At 42.1% G+C, this 19,072-nt stretch overlaps 1 protein-coding gene across 1 annotated transcript in view; it reads right to left on the bottom strand.

Moving 5' to 3' along the window:
* Window positions 1-13,661, bottom strand: part of MAP3K5 (mitogen-activated protein kinase kinase kinase 5) — a 108,300-nt gene extending 94,639 nt beyond the window's left edge. Inside the window, exon 1 of the mRNA XM_049799839.1 lies at window positions 12,821-13,661. Coding sequence (XP_049655796.1) covers window positions 12,821-13,226 — 406 coding nt within the window. The 5' untranslated portion in view covers window positions 13,227-13,661. The remainder of the gene's footprint in view (window positions 1-12,820) is intronic.
* Window positions 13,662-19,072: the final 5,411 nt, after the last annotated feature.

Raw genomic sequence — 19,072 nt, forward strand, 5'->3', positions numbered from 1 at the left:
ACATCATATACAAACATGACTTTTTGCATGTTACATGCAGATACAAAGGAACCGATGATCCATGCTGGAAAAGATGCACAAATGCTATACTTGCAATCTAGTTCTATAAGGTGTTTTTTTGAAAGATTCCTTTTCAACAGGCAGCACATATTAGCAGACTATTTGCTTGATGATTGTTGAGGCCCAAGACTTGCAATAGCTACCCACTGCCCTTGATTCAGCTTAAGGGCTCCAAAAAAGACTGAATTTGGAAGCTAAGATAGCTGCTGGAACTGTGCCTTCACAGATGCAGTATCTTTAACCCACCTCCCTGAATAGATATGGCACTGCAACTCTGCACATCCTCAGCTGTCAACACAAGCTTCAAATCTCTTCAAAGAAGCACGCTTGTTACACCTAAACTAGGAAACCAGTAAAGCAATGCCGATTGATCAAGCATCCCCCAGGCCCCACTTGTACATGAGGACCAAGTGGCCTGGAATGGCTTACACCCACCTTAAGTTCTCCTAGCATCAGGTTGCTGCCTTCAGACTGGCCACTGGAAATGCTACTGAGACTGTACTAGTTGGCCCAGGCCAAAACCATTAACAGCACAGGCAACTGAACTCTGGTATCCATGAATGCTCTCATTTGCTGGCAGAAGTGCGGTCACAACATTTCAATTTGAGTGGCAAAAATCTTTGAACTTTCAGCTGACGAGATGTCCTGAAGTTTTTGTTCCAATGCAGAGCAAAACCCAAGCAATGTTTTCAAACCTTCCCATAAACTGAGAGTTTCTGAAAAACATCAGGCTGAGAGCACAAACAGCTGGCACAGCCAGCACAAAACACACTCCTTAGCCACCCTTACCGGAACAGGAAGGGATATGAGGCAACCCACAGCGAGACAGGATCAAGAATAACATGAAACCACACCTTTAGGCAATCTCAACTCAGGTTGCTGACGTCCTGCTTTTGGTCTGTCCTCTGGAACGTGTGCTCAGCTCAGAGAACTTACTCAACAGAAAGCTAACCAAAAAGAAATAAAGGGGTGAGTTAGCAATCAGGTTGGCTCCCTGAGCTGCCTCATCACATAAGTCTCTCAACGCTGAAAGCAGCGCCAGGGAGAAGTGTGTTGGTCCAGTTTTTCATCCACTTAAGCTGCCACGGGACTGCACCTCAAAGGGATACAATGTAATCGACCTTTTGAGAGTAAGTGCATACAAAAATGGATTTTATGATCTTCTTATCCTACTTAGCACTACAGCTAGAGGCAGGCAGCAATATACTCTTAGCAGGAGGATAATTCTCTTTTCTGATATTGACAAGCATATTGCAGTAACTGTCACCTTACTTGTATTTATTTATTTATCAGCATTAAAGATTATTTGAAAATATGCCATGCCAACTAGGCCTTTTAGTGTTGGAAGTCTGAGACAGTTCTACTGCAAAAGTATGACTAGAAATTACCATGGCAGTAGCTCTAAATCAATAGCTTCAGATCATAATGGATAAGGAATAAATAATTTCTTATGAACTGAATTAAATCCTGAAGACAGGCAACTGCCAGTTTGCAACCAGTCACAGCATAAACTGAAATCCACTAAGGCTTGGAAAGTCTGCCTACCAGGAAATTTTTCCACTGGAGCTACTATTGAAGTACTTGAACAGAGAAGAAATAAATAGAGACAAAATATCAGGTTGTCAACACACTGGTCATTCAAAGCAGAGACACTTCTGGGACACTGCAGAAAACAGACCAAAATGCAAGCAATTAAGCAACAAAAGGGACTGGAAATTTTCCAGTTACACACCCATTTGGCAGGATTTGCTACAGAAGCTCTTGCTTTAGATTAGTCCATTTTCCTAGCACTTTTATTGCATTTTGGCCTTCTTGCATCAGCTGGAAAAGGGAGATCATGGGTTCTGGTAACAGAATTACTGGCAAGAATCCCTATTTTCTTGCTTCTTTTGTGGAGCACTTTTAGAATGCATACTTTTAACACTTTCTCCAATTTCCTTACAATTATGAAATACACCCAAATACGTTGAGGTATTTAAACCAAGTTAAAACCACTTCACACATAATGACCTACACAAACTTCTGTTGTTATTAAGCCTCAAAGAAATAAGTGCATCCGAGTAAAGCTTCAATACAAGCTCATTGAGTGGCAGCTAAATCCAGCCCATGAGACACTTGAAAACTCATCTGCAGACAGAGAGTTCTGGTCAGAAACCAGAGACCGGTCCAGCAAAAAGCCACTAGCACAGCGGGGCTGGGCTGCGTTGTGCGTTCTTGACCTTGGACAGGGCTGCCCACATTGGGCCCAGCCTAGGAGAAGGCTCGTCCAGAATCCAGCATACAGCACTTGTCCTCACTCCTAGCCCAGGCCAGAGGGCTTCCTCCCTCACGCTGAGGGGCTGAAGAAGTACTTTCACGCCAGCTACAGACCTGGACTCAGCAATGCCATGTGAAGTTCAGACTTCACCACTGCAGGTGGCCTTCTATGGCTGTAGTAAGTCAGGGTACCCATGTGCTGCCCTCGGTCTGTGAGAGCAAGTAGAAGCAGGGGGAGGTGGAAGGAGTGGGAAAAAGAGTCCTCTGCTCACTCTCGATCTAGGGGTAGGAAAGAACATAATTCCTCAAGAACAGACCAGAAGTAGGCAGTGCTGCAAGATCCCAGCACTCCCTCAAAGGTAACAGCACTGGCCACACCAGTCTGCTCTCACGACACGGGTAATGTCTTGTCTCCCTTCCTCCCTTTAGAGCTGCAGCACTAGGGAACATGCTCTTTCCCACCCGCTACCAGCACCCTTCCAAAAAATTAATTAATCCTCCTTTGTACAGCAATGCTATGACTGTACAGGATATTTTGGAAGTGCCACTTTCTTTCTGGTTTGCCCTGCAACCTCTCCTATGCTTCATACGTGCAACACTTACTATACCCAGAGTGGTTATTCCTGGTTAATAAATCAGGAAAATTCCCAAATTCAGTGACAACCCTGAAAGACATAAAAGGAATAAAAATCTCCAGCAGAAATAAAATGAAACTAGAACCACCAAGGGTTTGAGTTATACAGTCTCAAAATAAAATAAAAAAACTCCCGAATCTTTAAGAAGTTCTGTTCATCTCCTAATTAACATACACTCATAAAAAACAGTTGTGGAAGGTAGAGTCACATGGGCTTAACAGTCTTGAAATGTAAATAATATACAAATACTGAATTAATTAATCAGGGAAGTTTACCTCCTGAAATAAGTTCCATCATCATAAGCAAAAAAAATTAGTTTCTGCACAGCAGTTTGCACAATTTGCAAGGTCACTGAAAACCCCCCTAAGAGACTACACATTAAAGGACTCCAAGTATCATATGAAGGGTATTTATTATTATATGAAGTACCAGTGGAGTTCAGCTCTGCAGAAAACAAAAATTGAAACTGACCTCAAGGAAACAGAAGTGTAAATAAACTGAAGTCCTGTTTACACACACAGGTAACAACAACTTCTTTTTTTTAGTGAAAGTGATTGGGACAGCGTCACTGAGCCTTTTGCAATTGCACTTGACCGAGGAATGGTGACAGAGTTTGGAACTGACCAAATTTTGCTCCCAAGGAGACTTAGAAGGATTCCCAGTTCTTCACACCAACTGGCAAAAACTTCTCATTTCCAACTGCGATCTGGAAAACGTCACATTTGGGAGGCAAATAGCTTCTGCCCTTCTCCACAGATGCTGCACATCACTTCCACTGATGGCACGAGCTGCAAGGAGCAAGTGAAGGCAGGATGCAGCACACAACCAAAAACCTGGCTTTCACCATCATGCCACATTATTGCTGGCACATGGAAGCAGAACCAGTGGAGGGCATACATACATTCAAAAGCATGCATAGCTGTAAAAATCATACTGAAGGTGGAACAGTGGAAGTAGGAGCTTTTAATCTTATGGGTGTGCCGCTATGATGGAGTTAAATGAAACACGCTGTTATCTTATCAACATAACTGAATAAATTTATCCAAAGCACAAGAGCCCCCACTGCAGAACCATAAGTGAATACCGACAGCAGTACAAGCATTCCTTTCTTCTTGGTACGTCACTGAGTCTTCCTTGTTCACACCAGGGCTTTCTGTGCTATGGTCAGATAACCGACTTAGGCACTCCTGCACATCACAGCACACACTTCTGTTGGAAGCACGAAGTCCATGGGAAGGCGCCGGAGGACTTTCAACTCTTGATAATTACTTAACCTGCACCTTCACGCTTCAGAGACTGCAGGTATCAGTCTATATTCCCTAGTAAGCCAGAAAAACTGTACTGAAAGCACTATTATACCTGTACCAGACAGGTATTGTGTAAAGGGGAAGATGAGATAAAACTCTCTGCAAGAGTTACGGATAACTCTTGCATGAAAACATCACTGAAAAGCTGTCTTCACCACTGAAAGCACCAGCTGGTTACTCACCCAGAGTGCACACTCTGCAAGAGACATCCACTGATGCCATCAGCAAGCAAGTCCCAGAGCAACTCATTTACTTTATTACAGTAAGGGAGAAATGCAAAGCCGAATTTTTACAAGGGTATCTAGTTCCTAAATCAAAATGTACGTTTCTTGTGGGATTTGAAAGAGTGCAGATTCCCACTGACTTCAAATGAGTCAGTCTGTGGGAAATCTTTAAACCCCATGCTGCAACTGAATGCATCCCAAAGGTTATGAATAAAGGCGGACATGATTTAGTAGCTGTTGTTAGTAGCTGATCAGCAGCTCTTCATAACTGAAAGAAGGATTGTATCTGCTCTAGTCAAGGAATAAATTTGGTCTCAGAGGGGAAAAAAAAGTAATATACACTAAAAAGAAGCAGCCTGTGCTTGTGTGTCAAGCTCAGCCTGAGGCTCATTTTCTCTTGGAATACAAACAATTACAAACTTCTTACAGAAATCTACCCATCAGTGATTACCAGAAAATTCCCCCAATTGTCAAAACAGATTCTGCTGTCATCTGTCACACACATTCTGCTGTACAAGACTGACTGCTTCATATGTCTATCTCGTTCTAATGAATACTGTACTTCTAAGTACATCTGTATCGCTGAATATAAGCCCCCAGAGAAGCCATACAAAATAAGCAGCAGGAGACAACTGTGGACAGTGGATGTTCAGCGACAAACTAAAGCAGGGAGCCTATGATGAAAGGTGGAAGTTCCAGCAATAACTTCCATTTTATTAATCACAAATGTGCAAAATCCATATCTTCAATAAGCCACTGAGTTTGAGTTTCTTTGGGTATAACTTGCAACTTGCAGGTTCCCTGTGCATATGAATACAACAGTTCTAAATAGTGACTGTTCCAAAGGGCTGGGGAAAAAAAAAAAAAAAAAAAAAAAGGAACAAGTTTTAAATGACCAGCATCACAGAATACACTTAAAACTCAGCTTTGATGAAAGAAAATGAACTGCCATAGAAATGAAACTTGCACTTGCTTAACTTAATCTTATTTAAGACCATAGCAGACTGGAAAATTTACTAAGGATAATGGTGCTAAACAATGTATTAAGGCCTCTTCTACTTTTCACTTAACCCTTTAGGCTTTAACATAATTTGTTTCACTCCGTTGTCACTTGCTACATTTACAGCTTTTTGTATCCTCCTTCTTTACTTTAGAAAGTGACTAAAAAGAGAAGTCAAATCCTTATCATGGCTGCAGTAAATTCAGGAGTAATTTCTGTATGACACATCCTGTTCAGAGCTACAGAAGTACAAACTGCAGAAAAATCAGTCACAGGCTTTCTTCTGCATTACTCTCAAAAAGCATTTATCTAGCTCAATTCAGTGTTTTCTCCACTGGGGAATATACTTTCATGATGTCTGCTCTTACAGGTGCCTCACAATGAGTTTTACATCTCTACTGTATTTTAAGAGACCTTAATAATTTCATAACCTGCATTTCTCCCACCACTTCAAACACTACGCAGCACACAGTATTTGAAAACTAGCTCTAACACCCTGATGCACTTAACCGAGAAAGTAGCATTTCAAAAGCCTGTAACTTCTAATAATCCAACAAAAGCTTGGATGTGGACTGTCTATCCAGGTGTCTCACTGATATCACTGGGAGATCTAGTAAACAAGCACTGTTAAGAGCATACCCTAAATATTATTTACATTATAGCAATGGCTGGAAATTCACTCTAGGATCATGCTTCTGTGCCCAGAACACCCATACTAGATGCTGTACAAGCCTCGCAGCTGTGGGAGAGGCCCCAAGAAGCCCTTGCTGCACAGCAGAGCTACAAACTTCTAGGACAGGCCAGTGACTAAGTTTGAAAGGGAAGCCAGGTCTCACAGCCCACAGACCTCGACTCCATACATGCCCTCCATGCATCTGCTGCGCTCTTCCTCCTTCATATAGAAACTGATGGGATACTAGACTTCCAGTCACCTATTGACAGGTAGCCTGATGGAAGTTATGCATACAGTACCAATATTGGAATCTGGTTATAAAATTTACGGCTGGTCCAGCAATGGAAGTATTTGTGAATATGTTGTTTCAAGTCCCGTAATTTCTTCATAAATTCAGAAGTTTTTCACTAGCACTAACTACGAACAGGCAAAAGAAACTTTATATCAGGATTATATATTTTTTTTTTCCAAACTCGTCATCATAATTTTTGTTGTAGTGATAGATCATATTCAGGTGCTTCAGAATGAAATATTGTTTTACGTTGACAACATGCCATGCATTTGTTTTAGGTTTCTAATGCTGCCTTCTAATAGAGTCCAGAATCAACATCCAGAGTCAAAAGGAGCTTTATAATGCACCCCATTTAAATGTTACAATATACACTAAGCATTCAGACACAAAGATTCCATACTAATAACACCTCACATCCCTGCCATGTCTATCTTGAGAGTATGGCTATAATGATCAACTCTATTCTGCACACCACCTGCATTATTAAATTACTTAGCATTTCTTGCTTCAGCTCATCACTTGCAACATAGCGCTGCTGAAATGCAAAGCTCTTTCAACAAGAGTTCCACTGACAGTGGGACTAAACTTTTCTTTTTCCTTAGTAGTTGGCCTTGACTCTGAAGTTGGACAAGAATAATTAATCAGGATAATTTCTTCTGCTATGTTAATGAGAACTATAATTTGGAGCAGGGATTCTCCAGTCATGATGCTATAGAAACAATAGTGATGATTCAGCAGCACCTGGGGAAATGGCAGGGGACAGGGAGGTGGTTGTCAAAAAATTAAAATAAATCATGTGTGCAAGTGCTGCATAATCATGGAAAGCATGTGCAGTATTTCAAGTGTCTGACAAAACTCTGTTAGTGAATAAAAAAAAAGAATTAGGAAGTACAGAGAAAAAGGTGGTGAAAACCTCCTAATCATTCTGAGGGACAATATGGAATAGAATACAGCTTGCAGTTATTCTCTCTCTGGTAGTGGGTTTTTCCTGCTACAAACAGCTAATATTGTAGGAAGCATGCCACTTTTTGCCATGGAAAACATTCATGTCAACTGCTAGAGTCAAGAACATCACTTTTGAAAAGAACATCACCTCTTTTGGGTTTAAGAAAAAAGTCTTCATTAGTGTGTCACAATCACAGAAAGTCCAGGAAACTTATATAAAGGCATAAATCACTTTAAAAAAAATGAGCATCATAGAATTTAGCATATTTAGAGAAAAATAGGAAGAAACTGCAAGAATACAGTTGAGCCCTGCTACTGCTTTACTGCGTTTCTGTGTGCCTGTAAATGTTTATAAATGCACAATCCATAAATGTTCTGTAAAGTCTGCAGAAACAATTCAGGTGCAGACCATCTTCCAAACAAAGTTCACTTTCCACACAAATGACTGTACTGGCTCTCTGAAGATTCTGACATTTTGTATGCCAAGATTCTCCCCAAGTACATTGCACAATATGTTTCTAAGCCCAGTAAACTGACACTGACAATTTCTAGCCCAAGCCTGCATGAATTCTAAAAGCAATGATGCCGAATTTTAGAAACTATGATAAGAGGCTAAACCCATTTTATTATCTGCTATTTGATGAACTCTATTTTAGCCAATCATAGCTGTTATGGGGAATTCCCTCAATAGTCCCACACGACAGTGTTAGTACAAAATAATATCGTAAGGGCCATTCATTCATAAAACTTGAGCGTAAGAAGCTGAAGAAAAGCAACTTCCCTAGTATAACACAGCTTTAAAGTTACAAGGAAGATTTGTATGACAAGCATATCAGTCAAGCTGTTTAGCTTCCAAACCACCCTAAAACAAGTGACTGGACAGATTAGAGAACCCACAGCCTCCTCAGTCACGTACTGTGCGATCTTTCTTATCTTCTATTTGTCCCTGTGAGCTTGTACACAAAAGTCAGAATGCCTGATACTGTGCTTCTGACAAGTTACTGTTCTTTCAAAAAAAATAATTTTGTTCTGTATCTTAAATCTTGCAAGACACACAAGCAGGAGGAACACACACCTGAAAATACTAATCCAAGTGATCCCTCTATCCATGCATTGTAAGTTAACAGAAGTTTCTCCAAAAGACAGTGCAAGGTACTCCAGAATAAGACAGATTTCCGATAAGGTGTATCTCTCCCCAAATATGAGATTACTAACTTCTTAAAGAAGAAAGAGCACAACTTTCACCTTTACAGTACTGTACTCTACAGGTTGTTCAAAAAACCTCTCTTTATTAGTTATCCTGGTTTTGACAATTGTACACCACTTGTCTTGCTAGTCAACTGAACACTCACCCCGAACTTACCCTGCCCTTTAAAATCAATACAATTTAAAAGTAAATGCCAGATTACAAGCCAAATGAGGTATTTCTTTAATCAACAAAAATCTGCCTAATCCTAAAGGCCTGTGTGAAGAAATTAGCTTGACTTAGAGCACCTCCCTCCCATGAAGAGCTGACCCAGATTACTGATTCGTAGTATTTTTTTCTTTTACAGTACTTCTACCTTTTTTCTTTTTCTGAAACACTCACTTAAGATAGTCCTTAATGCATTTGTGTAATACAAAATGACCATGTAAAGATCTGCACAGAAAACAAATCATCCTAATTTCAATTGCCTAGAAAAAGATGAGAAAGAAAAAATATGAATGCTTACTTAAGACAGACACACTCTTGTGTGCCTATTCTCATTTATGGCTCAGTTTTCAAAAGGAACTGAGCAATTAAAGAAAGAAAAAAATCAACAGGATATGCAGATCTGGTCATTATAATGTAGACAAAATACCATTTAATTACAAATATCAATGGTTACAGTAACTTCCAAAACACCCTATCTACTGCATTGTAGAAAGGTTTCCCTGCTATATTTTGGCATATCTCTAATTGCCTGACTCTTTAAACATTCCTGAACTGTTTAGAAATTAAGCTGAATTTGAGAGACCTGCAAATCACCAGCAGCATCTTAATACAACTGGAAAACAAACAAACAAACAAACAAAAAACCAAACAAAAACCAAACCTCTAAGTATCCTCTTCATGAATGAAAAAAGCCTTTGAGACAGCTGATCAAACCCAGATACATCGAGTTTTACAAGAAGTCAGACTAGATTTTCCTCTCCTCACCTTACTATCTCTTTAGGTAGAAGAAAATGTGATAAATGTTGAAATCTCTATTTCTGTCAGACACACTTCCAAGAGTTTTCAGGGCTGATTTGACAACTGCTTCTCAAGATGCAACTTTTTTTATTATTTTTTTTTTTTCTGAAATCAAGCAGAATTTAAACGATGGAAGCAGAAGTGCTAGAATAGGCTCATTCTTAGTATTTGGTGCTTGAATGGTTCAGTTATAGGTAGCCGAGACCTACTCACTACTCATATGCATTGCTAATTATGCCTCAGCATTTAAGGACCATCAGTTGACTGAAGCTGGCAGAAGAAGATTATTAGGAGGCTAATCCACATTTAGAGTGGATGATGAGTATTTACATCTGAGATTAGATTTAATACTCCTTGAAGTTCACTTTGAAACAGTGAAAGGCATGGAGTGAACCTACATCAGAGATCAGCAAGAGTTCAGACTGTTATACAAAGCAGAAATTAGATATTAAAGAGGGAAGACTTGATAATAGACAGATACATTATACTGTAGCTCTTCCCCCCCGCCCCCTGTCAAATCACAGTTGATTTATATGCATTACAAGAGTTGAGAGGTTTATTATTTCATTCAAACAGTCACAAGCTTGATTTTCCAAACCTTCATAAAATCACATCACTCATTCTTGTAACTTAGTTGGCCTTTACACCAAGTCCAGTGAGACTTGATAACTTGAATAAGACCAATTAACCATTACTTAATTTGAAAGTACTTTTACTGCTAAATTATTTGATATTCAGTCATGCTGTATGATGTTCATACAGTATATTATTTAAATCATGTAGTATTCAGACATTCTTTATAAAAATTACTAATACCATCTTTGATCACTAAAAGCATACGCCAAGAGAGAGGACAAGAAGGGGAATAGGGAAGGACTGTAGGACACCTGTAAATGCCTCCCTCCACACCCCGTTCAAGCAGTTAAAAAAAAAAAAGTCTATGCAATAGTTACACCCTCCATTACCATCTTGGTTTTGTTCCCCACACTGCTCCCCATTTGCATTCTTCAGCTTACACAGTTTCTACTCTTTAATGCTGTTCTGTTCCTAACCTGAAAGCCATTGTTTTGCTAGCCTGAAGTTTCTGGAGAACAGCTAGTTCTTGAAAATATAGAAAGAGAGTGTACAAAATGCAACAGGAACAAACAAACAAGTATGAAAACTCACAGATCCTTCTAGACCTAAGTTCAGCCTCAGAGTCAGCAGCACAACACAGTTTTGGGATCACAGCTGGTTTATGACTCGTCAGCTCAGACAGTACAGCATGTATATGGAGCAGACACAAACTTCTACATCCAGCTCTCTTTAGTCCAAGAGCTGGATGCGATGAACTCTCCTACTTCTTTACATGTTTACGAGCTTTGCTACTAAAGAACAGCAAAGTATTTTTTCCTGTTTTGCAATACTTTGATTAAATTCCCACAGCCAAGTAGTACTGAAAGAAAAAGTAATATTTTCACACTTACAGTTTGCTCAAAAGACATTAAAATACGAAAACTATATTACATAAGTGTGCAGTTATGTAGCACTATATGCCAGACACCTACTGCCAGAATTAAAAGGGGCCCACTTCAAGTCTCCCATTACAAGAAAAGCCTCTGTGAACCACCGAGACCCCGCCTATTGCACAGCTCAGAGTCTAAAAATTAACCAACATAAGAGGCACAAAAACATCACGGCTAATTCAACTCCGTGAGCCTCACTACGTGACAGCTTCCACAGCAGAACCAAAAGTGACTCAGGTTTCACCTGCCCTGGAATGAAGAGGGTGCGTGAAATTTCAAATCTCTATCTTTTTGTGGAGAGTATAGGATCTATAATGAAGCTCTGTGGCCTTCCTGTTTCCACCTGTGAGGACAGCTCCTCTGACTTTTAAGAATGTTACCTCTAACGACACAGCTCTGCAAGAGGCACAAGGAATAAGCTGTGACTGCACGCTTCAGAATGGCCCACCTCACTGAACTGAAAGCAGGAGTCCGTGAGGCAAAGCTTGCAGAGTTTCAAAGAAATGACACACATAGGCATGTCCATGCCGAAGAGTCTTCTGCGGAAACTGGCTACAATACCACCAGGGTTGGTTGGTTTGTTTTGGGGTGGGGTGTTGGTTTTGGGGTGGGTTTTTTTTTTCCTTTCTCTTCCCCCCCCTCCCCAGGAGAGGTGGAAACTACAGTATCAGCCAAAACTTTTTTAAACGCTTATTTTTGCACGTATTCGCATATGCAAAAACCATACCACACAATAAGCTTAAAATTGTAGGTCAGGTCAATCTCTTGCTTCTGATTTTTTTAAGGCAAAAAGACATTAATGCAGAACTATAATTTTAGTTGTATGACGTCTTCGCAAATCTAGTAAGCAGGCTTTTTTAATTCTACGTTCACACCATATATCTGTCAATAACATAAAAAAGACAGGGCAAGTTTTGTTATTATTGTTAAAAATGAGGCCAAGTAAGTTGTAACACACAACCTCGGGTCACCACACCTTCAAATAAAGGTGTTACAATTTTATCGCTGATAAAGCTGGCAAACCGGGGTGAGAGGATGCAGCACGGGCTATTCTCGCCAACTAACCGGATCGGTGCGCGTAGCTCTTTGCTCATGCCCATCCACCACCAATGTTTTATGCAACCGCTACCAGAAGCACAAACTTCCAAGCACAAGCACACGGCACGTCCCAGGTACTGTGTCTGCACGAAGAAATCGTTGAGCTACACGGCTGGTGCCAAATACGCTTCTCGGAGCAACCGGGGCCTCGCAGCTCCTGCCTGCTTCAGCCAGAGCTCAGCGTGTTGGTAAAAACGTGCACCCTGCGCTCTGTTGGGAGACTGGGAGACAACAGCCGGGTCACGTTTAACCCACAGGTAAAAAATCACACGTGCTGATTCGCAGCACGCTTGCTGACAGAGAGTTTCTTCTCTAAAACGCGTTAGTGGGGGACGGGACGGGACACGACAAAAACAGGCTCTGACGCACTTTTGGCTCCCCACGTAACCGCCGTGGCCGCCCGAAGGGTGTCGCCGAAGCCCGGGGGGCACCGCGGGGCTCAGCCCCCGGAGGGCTCCGCGGCCGGAGCTGACCCCGCAGCGGGGGAGGGCCACGCCTGCTCCCGCCGCCCCGCGGCGAACCCAGGGCGGCCCGGGCCAGGGAGGTGACGGCGGGCCCGGCCCGGGCCGAGCCGCTGCCGCGGCGGCTCTCAGCCCCGGCGCGCCGCTCTCACCTGCGTTGTAGAAGCGGTCCAGCACCGCCGTCTCGCCGAAGTCCAGCTTGCCGAAGTGCAGGGTCTCCAGCGCGGCCCCCACCACCTCGCACGCCTCCCGCAGGCTCTGCAGGGCGCCGCTCTCCGCCGCCAGCAGCGGCCCCTGGCTCGCCTCGTTGATCACGTAGGTGACGGCGGTCCGCCTGCCGCCACCCTTGGCCCGCGCCGCGATGCCCGGGGCGGTGGCGGCGGCGCCGTCCTCAGCCCAGAGGGTGCCGGGCGGCGGCGCGGCCAAGTCGGGCAGGAGGCTGCGGGCGCCGGCGTCGGCCCCTTGCGCCCGCCTGCCGAGCGCCTCCTCGCAAGGGGGGCCGCCGCCGGGAGGGCTGGGCACCGGCAAGCTGACGATCCCCTCGCCGCAGTCACTCATCCCGGCGGAGGAGCAGCCGCCGCCGCCGCCGCGCCGCGTCCCCGGCTGTGCTGCGCTGGCCGGGCTTAGGCGGATGCCATGCCGCGCCGCCGGCCCCGGAACGGTCCCGCCGAGCTGCTGGAGGGAAGAGGCGGCCGGGCTGAAGCGAGGGGCTCCCCCGCAGGCGCTAACGAGGGCTGCCGGAGGCGGGCAGACGAGCACAGCCTCCTTCGGTGTCTGCCGCCGGCACCATGACGCGCCGCTCCCTTCTCCCCCGCACCTGCAGGGACTACCCGGCGAGCCGACCCCCGGCAGCCCGACCTCCTTCTCCTGCCGCCCGCAGGACCTCGCTCTTCCTCCGGGAGAAATTACTCGGCCGCGGGGGGGGAGGAACCACTTGTAGGACCGCTCTTCGGCTCCCCTGCTTTCGCCGAGCGACAGCTGCCAAACCACGGGCGGCACGGGCTGAGGCGGCCCCAGCGCCGGGCGCCTCCCTCCGACCCCGCCTCCGGGCAGAAATAACCTCCCCCCGCCCCTTCCCGCCTCTCCCCGCCTTAGCGTTCAGGTCGCCCCGCGTCCCGAGTGGGAGCTCTGGGGGCCGGTGAGCCACGTCGCGTCCCTACGGGGCTCTTCAGCCTGGCGGGGGCTGCCGGGGGGGTGTCCGCCCCCTCCCCCCGGCAGCCCCCGCCCCGCGGGGTGCCCTGTGAGGAGATGGCCCTCCCGCCACAGGATTTGGTAACGATTAGTCCTTGTCTTCCGCTATTATTCCCACCTAAACCTCCTTCTCTCTGTTCCCAAACGGCTTCAAGTTCAGCAGCATCAGCCTCGTGCTTGTCAAACTGGAAAACCACCCCACCCCCACCCCCCATCCCCCGCGTTTATTACATGTGTCGGTTTCTTATGCTCACCTGGGAGAACACTCGAACGCTTGGCAATTAGCAAAAATATTTCTTCGTGGAGAAGGAAACCAGTTGGAATAACTACCATATAGCCAAAAGCTGCGCTGACTTTGCATGGTAGGGCCACCCAGTCGAGGAAAAGATCCTTTGACATTTGAAATAGTATATAATATGAAGAGAGAACACCCCAAACTTTCAGATTATTTGCAGGCCAAGAGTGAATCTCTGAGGAATTCAAAATGGATTTGAAAAGAAAATAACATTGAGACTTCTGCAGTCTGTTTTTGAAAATAAATACTGTGAAATTGGATGGTTTATTCTTTTATTATTATTAGGTTTTTCTATTAAATAGGTACATAAGAAGGAAAAAATAGTACTCTACATATTTATAGTTATGTTTATATGTCATATCGATAGACCCATCCTGTTAAAATTGATCTCGTTAAGATTAATCAATTTGTTGGCATGAAGCCTACTCCCGTGTCATTGTTTTCCATTGCTTCTGTAGACAAAAGATCAATTTTGGACTAATTAGAAAAATTAGCCACTGCAGTACCTTCAGTACCTCTGTTTGCTTTTGCATTGAGCAGTCCCCTTTTTTGATGAGATATGCCTGGCATTTGCTTCTGCTGATAAGAAATAGGTAAATGGGGTGGGAAGATGACGAGCAAACTAAAGACTAATTTACAGGGAGAAGTTAATATTTACTAATCTGCCAGATACAGCAGGTTATTATTTCTTGCTACAGTCTGAATGGCAATCAGTGGTTTTCTAAATAATGTCGTTTTCCAGAAAACGCAGAATCAGTGCTAATCCATTCAGCATTGCAGTTACATCACCTTACGGGAAGCAAGAACAATATGTCTCTGTTGTTCTGGAGAACAGCCCGTGTTTGTCAAGTGCAGAAGGAAGTCATGGACTGAAAGGAGACGGAAGAAGCATGCTATTTCACTTACCATTACTGACTTGTGAGGCTTGCTTCTTTATTAGCATCACAACTATTCCAAATTCAAGCTAGTTTTTCTACTGATTTGGCTGGGAGTGAGGTTAGGCCCTAAACAAACAAAAAAAAAAAAAATAAAAATCAAAATGCTCTTGAATCTGGAATAAGAACCACAAATTGCCCACGTTTTTATAAAGTGAAAACATATTTTTTGATCCATTAACTCTGAAGTGAGCAATCAGACAGTTAGGAATTCTTGACTTTTAATGTTTGATTAGGAAATAATAATTCAAAGGAGTCTTTTAAAACCAAAATAACACCCCATTTGTTATCAGAAGTAGGCTTACCTTGTTCACTTGTTTCTCAAGTGCTGTAAGATTAACATCTTTAGCACCAGATGGTTTGCATATAATCACGATTCAGTATTGCCCTATTCTGGCTCTGTTTTTTTCTGACAAAAAAACCCCTTATAATAAGTGGTTAGCTGTAAATTTGTTGAAATAACGACCCTCTGTTCATTATATGTTTTTACAGCTATACATCATTGGCCTCTAGGTTTAACCATAATTATAACTTTAACATCCAAGAATTTGCCAACTTTTTTAGTTGCAAATATAAATGCAATTTTTGATGAGTGAGAAACAGCATATGACAGATGCCACAGGCTTGATTTAGCTACTTAAACTAGTGTAAACAAGAGCCAAGACCAAAAAAGGTAGTTCCAATGTATTCTGATTTGTAGAGATGGAATTTAAAACATATGTGCATTTAACATAACTCTGTCCAAATTATATTTTTCATGTTTTATGACCATCAGTGTCCAGTAGAAGGAGAGAAACGATTCTAGACTAATCTGCATATTGAATTTTGTTTATGGCAGTGCTGATGGAATTGATAGAATGGACTAAAATACATCACTACAGCTACTGGGTTTAAAATGAATGCTAAATTTCATCCATATTTTAAGGCCCTCTCATGTAACTACAGGATAATATATAGGAATGAGAGACTGGAGATACACTGTAAACTCTTCACTGATAAGCAGGACAAAGAAGTTTGCAGGAGTAAAGTCCAGTTTGCTTCAATTATGGGTTTAAAAAAAAAAAAGGTAAAGAAATTTGCAGATGCAAAAATCTGAACAAGATATTTAAAGTACATAAACTAATGCAATTTCTGTAAGCTTTAGACCAGAATTCTCACATGCAGTAGAAATATTTAACTGAAATAAAAATCTTGTTTCTAAAAACTATCCTAAAAAGTTAGACTAAGTATATCACTGCAGACAATCAGAAGTAGCCTTTATGCTCAATAGAGAGAAGGCAATGTTTAGTTACAAGGCAGTCAGCTGCCAGTCGTTCAGAAGAGGTAAATCTATGACTACATTGAACATTTAAAGCAATATTTAGGGACAAAGGGGCAAGTAAATAGACTGGTGGCCATTGTGTAGGGATGCAGCTGATCATGGAACAGTAATAACATGAGGAACTGCTTACCAAATTATGGCATGGTGCATATAAATGGCAGTCAGCAAAAACTGATAGAACAACATGGATACATCTTTGTGGATGGATATTTCATCAGTCAGGACTGTCCTTGGAGCCCTTGTCTTGCGAGCATGGTGAAGAATGTGCACTGTTCTTGCTTCATACCCTTTTCCCGCACAACTCTCACATTTCTTGCTAAATCTCCTTGTCTAAATCTTCCCTTGCTCCAGCGTCTTTCCCTCCTCTTGCTTCTTTTGTTCTTTTAAATTTCCAGAAAAGTCTGTGCTAACTGCCTCTTCTTTCCAACTTCCACAACCCTCACTTCCCCATATGAGGGGAGCCTGTTCCCTTTACACTCTTTCCTGCACACCCCTCCTTGGTTACATTAACTTGTTTATTTTCACTGTTGCCAGTTTTGAAATCTTATCACAAACCTTGGGATACTAAATGATTTTCTTAAAGCTTCAACTCATACAGCTTTATGACTGTATGGGAATTTCAGCTGGGAACATCCCTAAATTACTATTAGTCAATAAGAATTCACTGTTGTAGAAGAAAATCTTGATGGCGTGAAACTTAATGAATGGTTCAATAACTAAAAGACAGAAAAAACTTTACTGCAATCCCTAAGTATTTTCAGTGTTTTAAGCTACCTGTCCTCGCACATGAGGGAATAGTTTACAATCTACTTTCTGATTTAAAGTATTTTAAATAATTGTAAGATGAAGTGAGAGAAGTCACTGCAGCATAAATATAGCCTAAAAGTTACATACTAAGCAACTTCCATTTTTTTTTTGATTCATTGAAGTGATGTTGGATTAGGAAAAAAATAATCTCGGTGGAGCTGAGGGCTCTAGGTTTTGACGTGGAACATGGCTGCCATCTACCGCTGCAGGCGGGATACGGCTGTTTGCTGTGTTGGACTGTTCGGTTTCAACAGCTGCATATAAAATGTTACTGTGATTGGTGGTCCTTCATGTTTCTTCAATCTACTCAGCTGCTCAGAGGCTGAGGAGGAAATACAGTCATGTTTAGCAGCTTTGTTTGTCAGGCCCTTCTCTCTGCTTAAAAAATAGCTTTCCTTTCTTTAGTTGTTATTCTCTCTACCTTGGAATCTTTCTATGCAAATACTTTCACTCCCCCCCCCCCCCCCCCCCCCCGCCCGTATTATTTTGCTTCCTACTTCTAAGGATCTTCAAAACCTGAATTCACAAGCTTGCCTATGAAAAAAATTGTTTTGGGAACTATGGCTTCTTTCAGGACTTCCTTGTAACCTTTTATCCACTTCTTGGTCTTTATGTCTACAAAAATTCTTTTAATCTGTCTTTAAAACAAAACTGAGCCACTGATAAGAACTGCTTCCTGTTTGCATAACCTCTTCGTGGAATTTCACTCATTAGAAAAGATCAGCTAGATTTAAAAATGCACTCAATGAAACCTTTCCCATACTCAGATATATCAGTGATAAATTGTCCATAGAGTAACTGGACTTTACACCGTCAAGCACTTGACTCTCAAACAGCACCTCACAAATGGTTGTGTTCAAATTTACTTACTGCACCACTGCAGTGGCTATGTATATTTTCAAATGTCGTTATGGACATCCCAGTCACAAAGGGCAATTACATTAAAAAAACTTGCTCAGAATTGTCTTTTAACTTGCATTTTGAAAAGATACATTGATTTAAGAAGATTCCAGAAGCTAAAATTGGTGGAATTTGGCCTGGAGCAGCCAATACATTAAGGTATTCCTTTGCCCCAGGGTTAAAAACTCTGATCTGTCTGTCAATAAAGTAAGCCTATAAATTGCCAGTTGTGAAGCTTTGGGAGCTGCTGTCATAATCCAAAGGATACACTAAATTGAGTTTCACTTCCACTGAATTTGAATTGATTTTATTTTAAAATCCTGGTGGCTGTTTGATAAAAATATTTGTCTTCATTTTTACCATGAGATCAAAGAATTAGAAAAACTGCTGAATTCAGTGATCTGCATTTGACTGCTAGTTTAAGCAATTAGACATTTGTGTGGCTTTACAACAGATTTTGTAGTCAGGTTTAGTTTTAAATATAAGGCTGAGTAGCAGGAGGACATAACTACCCTCCAAGCTCTGTGATGTAACCTAGATTAAATCATCTAATTCACCTTTGCTGTACCTTCCTAATGTGTAAGGTAATACTTTTGCATTTTTACCTCTACACACATAGATGAGTCATTACAACTAATTGGAGTAGCCTGTGTCCAATTAGAATAATCTCTGCCTCTGTATTTTAGGTATGTGTGTATAGATATGTAACAAAATATAGATAGAATGTAACAAAATGTAACAAAGTGTTAGGATAGAATGTAACAAAAGCTGCAGCTCCTGGCCTGCCAAAATATTTATTTCCTAAGCCTGAACCTCCCCTCGCCCTTTCCTTTCAAAGGCAAAATTCCCACTGACTTAAACAGAAGTTGTCACGGGTGTAAGAAAACTTGACTTTGTTCATAAAAGCACTTCTGTAAAGCATAACTGCATCACAAGATGATAAAATATGCAGATC

This window comes from Accipiter gentilis, chromosome 5 (assembly GCF_929443795.1).
Source record: "Accipiter gentilis chromosome 5, bAccGen1.1, whole genome shotgun sequence".
In the NCBI taxonomy this organism is placed as follows: Eukaryota; Metazoa; Chordata; class Aves; order Accipitriformes; family Accipitridae; genus Astur; species Astur gentilis.